The 5,912-nt window shown below is 61.2% G+C and overlaps 1 protein-coding gene across 1 annotated transcript; it reads right to left on the reverse strand.

Annotated features, from left to right (window-relative positions):
- Nucleotides 1–1,736: 1,736 nt before the first annotated feature.
- NPTX1 (neuronal pentraxin 1) lies at nt 1,737–5,702 on the reverse strand. Its single transcript, XM_030461824.1, has 5 exons — nt 5,182–5,702; nt 4,828–5,035; nt 4,200–4,444; nt 3,916–4,095; nt 1,737–3,799 (listed from the first exon to the last, which is right to left on the reverse strand). The coding sequence occupies exons 1-5, from the start codon at nt 5,635–5,637 to the stop codon at nt 3,578–3,580; spliced, it is 1,311 nt and encodes a 436-aa protein (XP_030317684.1). The 5' UTR covers nt 5,638–5,702; the 3' UTR covers nt 1,737–3,577.
- Nucleotides 5,703–5,912: the final 210 nt, after the last annotated feature.

Below are 5,912 nucleotides of genomic sequence, written 5' to 3' on the forward strand. Positions count from 1 at the left end.
GCTGTTCCCAGTGACACGAAACCAACAGCCTGTCCTTGGAACAGTTGGTTTTCAGGGGTGTGTGGAGGGAAGGGGATGGGATCCGCATGTCCAGAGAGGGCTGAGCTCTGCTGAGAAGGGTGCGTGGAGGGATTCCTTGTTGGGGCTCTGCGATTCTGGTGCCTTTGTAAGGCTCCGAAGCTGCTGAGCTGAATCACTTCTATGCCTGGGGAAATCTGGGGAATCGGGGAGGGGGAATATCTTAGTGGCAGCATTCTCTTCAACACCCCTTCCGTGTCCTTTGGCATCGTGCTCCCGCGTTGGCTCCCGTGCCCCTATCCTGCCCACCCCTGAGCAGCCTCTCTGTGCCTCCTCCCTCAGCCCCCGCAGCAGTGACCGAGGAGCGGCACTCAGCCTGGCCCCGCGGGGAGGGTTCTGTAAATTGCCCTAAACCGGTTCTGATGGATCAATGTCACCTCCTGTCCCGGAAGGATTCCTGGCGCTGACCCCTGCCCAGGGGACCCGCCGCTTGCAATTCTGCATCTGCCGGTGACACGGGGACAGACGCCGGGACCCCAGATCTGCACTTCTGGTTTGGTGTCCACCCTCCCGCTCGCCCTGTTGGCTGTGTTACCGTGGTTATGGCTTGAGGCATCCTGGAAAGGAGTTGGATCAGTCGCAGGAGCAAACCCTGCTAAGGAAAAGAGGCGTTGTTAGGGTGGCAGGGAGGGACCCCGGGGTGTCTGTCCCCTGTCAGCGGGAGATGGGGGAGGTCCCTTGGAAGGGGCTGCGCTTGGCTGCAGACGTTGCTTGGGAAACTGCGGCACAAGCAGCCTTGAGACCCTCCCCACGGCCCCGCCAGCCCCCGGGAGATGCGTGACACCAGCTGCGTCCCTCCGGACTCTGTCACCTCGTCCTTGCTCTTACGGAGGACAAAAGGGCAGCGCCAGCGTCCCCAGGGGCTGCGTGGTGCCCGAGGCAGCAGAACTGATCCGGACCCGCACAGCTCCCGTTCCCAGCTGCAGGAGGGGCATGCGGGGAATTGTTTCTGGCTGGTTACAGTAAATGGTGGTTTTCCTACTTGTATCTTTGACACTCAACGACACTTACCTGGCCAGTCTGTCCTGCCGCAGAGGTGTAATCAGTGGGAATTCGTAGCAATTAGGCACAGCCCAGCCTGTGCCACTTTGTCCCCATACCTGTCACACACTGGTGGCCTCTGGCCACCCTGACCTCCGACCCAAGTGCCCCGGCCTCACCCCTGTGCTCAGGTTTGCCTTCTGGAGCAGGAATGGCGTTGGGAGCCCAGCCTGGATCCCCTAAGGACAAGCAAGGTGCCCCCAAAGCCCCCCCCGAGTCCTGCCTGTGCCGGGGACATTTGCTGCAGAGAGCTGATGGGCATCAGCCAGTGTGGGCTGCAGGGTGTCCCTGTCCCTGCACTGCCAGCCTGGCAGAGGCAGCCAGAGGGAGCTGAGCTGCCAGCCTGCGTCTTGGGGGGAAAAAAATAACAACAACAAACAAAAAAATCAATTTGTATGACAGAGTTGCATAAACCAGGGAAAGACGTGGTGTAGTGCTGCAGAAGAGGAGCCTGGCAGGTACAGCCCAGGCTCGGGGAGGGACTGAGCAGGCTCCAAGGGGAACTGGGCAGAAATTCCTGCTTTATGCAGGCAAAACCTTCCCAGGGATTAAGATCAGCTCTCAAGCACCAGTGGCTCTGGGAACTGACACATTTAAGAGGACCCAGTGTCTTTCTTCGCTTTTTATTGTGTAAAAATAAAGTCAACAATTCATGTAATCTCGGCAGTAAAATGGCAAAAGCATGAGTATCAGTAGAAACAGTGCACAGTCAGGATGCTGCTGTGGACGGGAGGCACAGGACATCAGAACCCATTCAAAACCCAAAGGAGACAGCAAGGAATAGGAAAAATGTACAGCTTTGGTTAGCAAAATAATGACAAATTAAGATACATTTATACTCTCCCCTATTGTACACTATATACATTGTGTTGACATCACACTTTTTTTTTTTTTTTTTTTTTTTTTTTTTTTTTTTGGCAAATCCGACGCACCTGGGACTGCAGGTTAAACCTTTGTGGTGGCCTCGTTCTTCTCAGCCAGTTGTGCTTGTCCCTTTGCTGATGCGAACAGGCTCTTAGGAGGAACTCAAATTGACTCACGATGGGTTGGCTGTGTTGTTTTCTTGTCTGCTTTTGTTTTTAAAAAAGAGCACAGTTTAAAATAAGCTGCCCTGAGCCCCAGTTGGTAGGGAGGTACCTGGATCTGGGGGTGCCTGTGCTGCTCCTCAGCTGGGCTCTGGTTCCCCAAAGCGCTGGTGGCTGGGACAGGTCTGTGCTCCTGGCCAGGGGTGGCCCAGCCCCGGGTGGGCCCCTCCACTCCGCACGTCTCTTTGCCACATCTTTAGAGTTGGTCAGGGAGGCTCTGGAGCCCTGTGGGAATTCTCTGCCTCATCCTCCACTGCCACCCAGGGTGGTCCTCGGGAGGATCAGTGGAGGCGAGGGGGAAGGGCTGGGGGGGGGATGTGATTTCTGCAATCTCTAGTACAAACCAGGAGTTTAGAAAAGGAAACCATACAAAATGCATCTGTTATTTCAAAATACGCATCTTTATCTCTTTTTCCTGCAGAATCTCAAAGTACTTTTCCTCAGGGAACACGGCTTAATTCTATAATTTTTCTTTTTTTTTAACTTCATAAAAATACCTTTTTTTTTTTTTTTAATGGTAATAAACTTCCCTTTACAGTAAGAGAAACAACATAGTGTATTATCAAAAGCAGAAAGGCTTCAGACTTTTCAGTGGTAGCTAAACTTTCAGGGCATGGTAAAGGCTATTTTTTCACCAGCTACGGCGCATAGGAGGCCTCTGGGGGCTGCAGGCGGGGGGGCCGGGGGGGGACGTACCTGAGTGCGGCAGGGCGGGGAGCGGGGCCGGCGGGGGGGGCCCCATCCAGGGGGGTCCCGTCCCGGTGCCCGCCGCAGCCCGGGGCTATGGCTGTGGTGCTGGGGAGCGGCGCTGGTTGGGGAAGTGAGGGGGGGGTCCTTAACTGAGGGAGGGGAGAGGGGGGTCACCCCCTCCTTAGAGCCCTGGGCACTGCTGCATCCCCGGCTCCCGGGGGGGTTGTAAAACTGGCAGGGGGGGGATGCTGCAACCCTCCCCCAGCTCCGGGGGCATCACCCTCCTGCCAGGGCTTCATCCTGGAGGGAGAGGAGCCCCGGGGGTGGCTCTGGTCTGGGCCCCGCAGCCTTTTAAGGCGCCGGTGCCCAGGGAAAGGGGGGGCTGCCCCGGGGGGGGGAGGCGGGGGAAGGGGGGGGGGCAGCAGTTCGGGGCGCAGCCGCGCCAGGCCAAGGCACGCAGGCATTGAAGGACGTTGGCAAGACAGAAACCAGAGGGTCGTGGGGCTCCGGGCATGGGCAGCCCCCCTGCTGGGGCATCCCCACTCCACGGGACAAGACAGGTGGCTTGGTTCTCAGTTGGGTTTTTTTGCGCAAAAAAAGGAGGAAAAAAAAAAAAAGAAAAAGAAAAGAAAAGAAAAAAGAAAAGAGCCCGATGAGGAGGTTTCTCTCTCTTGTCCGTGGCTTTAGTTGAGCTGACGACAGGCCTCAAAAGTCCACTTGGTGGCCCCGCCGTAGATGTCGATGTTGGCCTCAGCCCAGGCAATGACGTTTCCCGCCAGCGCCTTGGAGCTGCAGGTGGCCAGGCCGTACACCTCCCCGGGGCTCAGCTTCCTGTCCCACACGTTGAAGTGGGCCAGCTCCCCCACAAAGGCCTGCGTGGCATCGAACCCACCGCCCAGCGTGTCCTGCGGAGCAGCCACCGTTACAGGAGGCACACGGCTGGGCTGCCCCATCCGCCTTGGGAGCAACCAGCCAAGCGGGGACCCCCCAGCTCACTGTCCATCCCCCCTCAAGCACTCACCTGCTCCTGGCCCAGGACCAGGACCCCCTGGGGCTTGATGGGGTGGTATGGTGCCAGGTTCTCACCGTTGCCAGTCTGCGTGCCGTCCTGGTAGGCTTCCCACACGCCGTCCCGTGTGGTCCAGGTGACACAGATGTGGTGCCACTTGCCGTCGTTGATGACAAAGGGCAGTTTGGCCACCTGTGGGTGGGTGGGTCAAGGTGGTGGGCACAGGATGCCCTCATGCTGGCCCCCCAGCAGGTCTCCCCCATGCCTGGCACCCTCCCTGCTCCCCAGGACTGTACCTTGTCGTTGATGAGGATCTCCATGGGGTTGTTGCCCCACTCGATGAGCACCAGCTCGTTGGCCTGCCCGGGCACAGCGTAGGAGAAGGGGGTGCCCATGCCAGGGGAGGCGTTGGACTTGAGCCACATGCAGATGCTGAAGGCATACATCTCGGGCAGGCTCTTCTTCACCTTGGCGTACATGTAGTTGGTGCGCAGGGGGAAGGTGAGCTGGAACCTGTCCGGGGGACGGTTGTCCTTCTGGCCTGCGGAGGTGGAGGTGTGGTGGGCTACAGCCGGACCCCCTCTCTGCCCACTTTGGGGGTCCGTCCCTCCCCTCCCCATCCCGTTATGTAACGGGCCTTGAGACGGCTGTGAGGAGCGAATCCCTCCGGCCCCGCTCGGCTCGCTCGTCCGAGCAGCGCCCGGAGCATCCCCGGCTGCTGTCCCCAGCCCGCTGTCACCGCGACACTGTCACCGCTCCACGGGCGGGCAACCGGGACAGAACCGGAGCGGCTCCGCATCCCGCCCGGGTCCCGGAGAGCGCGGGGTGGAGGGAAGCGGGCACGACCGGCAGCGGAGGGAGCTCCGGGAGCCCGGCGGGAGGGTGACCCGGGGGCAGCGGGGCTGGGAAGCGCCTGGTTGGTACCTTTCTCCAGGTCGCTGATGCGCTGGTGCAGCGATGTGAGGGTGCTCTCGATCTTGCCGCGCTCCTCGGACTCGTTCTTGGGGTTGAATTTGCCCTCTTCCAGGCTGTTCACCCGGGACAGCACCTGCTTCTCTAGGTCGTCGATTTTATTCTGTAGGATGTCCTTCAGGTTGTTGGTCTGGCTGGAGGAGTTCATCCGGCTGAACTGCTGCAAGGGGCGAGCGCGGGAAGGGGCTGTTACCGCCCGATCTGCCGCCCTGCCCCGGGCGGGCGCCCGAACCCCGCTCCGCTCCGGGCAGCGGCTCCCGGTGTCCGGGGCAGCATCCCCCAGGGCGGCGGGGACGGAGCGCGTACCTCGAGGTTCTCCAGCCTGATCTTCAGGGATTGCAGGGTCTGCCCAAGCTGGCTGAGGGTCTCAGCCGCCGGTGCCCGCGACAGGTCCCCCATGGTGTTTTTGGAGAAGCCGCCCTTCCTGCCGGCCCCGCCGCCCTTGCCCTCTCCGGGCAGCCCCTCCAGCACGCTCTGGCTCTCGCACCGGCCCAGCTTGGTCGTCAGCTCCCGGATGGTTTCCTTCTGGTTCATGATGGTCTCCTTTTGCTGCAGCACCGTTTCCCGCAGCTGCAGCACGGTGCTTTTCAGCTCCTCGGCCGAGCCGCTGCCCGGGGCGGAGGCAGCGCACATGTCCCCGTCCAGCGGCACCGAGGTGCAGATGAACCGCGTCTGCCCGAAGCTTTGCCCGCGGCCGCGCAGGCAGAGCAGCGGCAGGAGCAGCAGCAGTAGCGGGATGCTGCCGGGGGGCCCCGCGGCCATGGTCGGGGCTGTGCCGGGGCCGCCGCCGCCGCTCTCCGCCGGGCCCACTGCGGCACGCGGCCCCTCTTATAGCGACCGGGCGGGGCCGCGCGCCCTGACGTCACGGCGCGTGGAATCCCGGCCGCGCGACAAGGGGGGGGGGTGACGGGGACCCCCCGGGAGAAACTGGGGAGGGGGCGGGAGGGGATGTGTGTGAGCAGGGGATGCGCAGGGGGGCGGCAGTGTGGACGGGGGGTGCGGGAGGGCGGGGGCGTGTGCGGGGCCGCATGTGTGTG

This window comes from Calypte anna, chromosome 18, assembly GCF_003957555.1.
Source record: "Calypte anna isolate BGI_N300 chromosome 18, bCalAnn1_v1.p, whole genome shotgun sequence".
Taxonomy (NCBI): domain Eukaryota; kingdom Metazoa; phylum Chordata; class Aves; order Apodiformes; family Trochilidae; genus Calypte; species Calypte anna.

Bases quoted from the DNA above. Each gene is read 5' to 3' on its own strand.
- NPTX1 (XM_030461824.1), bottom strand. From the start codon at position 5,637: ATGGCCGCGGGGCCCCCCGGCAGCATCCCGCTACTGCTGCTGCTCCTG. The intron at 4,445-4,827 runs GTACCAACCAGG...CCACCTCCGCAG, and splicing joins CATCAGCGACCTGGAGAAAG to GCCAGAAGGACAACCGTCCC. The intron at 4,096-4,199 runs GTACAGTCCTGG...ACCCACCCACAG, and splicing joins AGATCCTCATCAACGACAAG to GTGGCCAAACTGCCCTTTGT.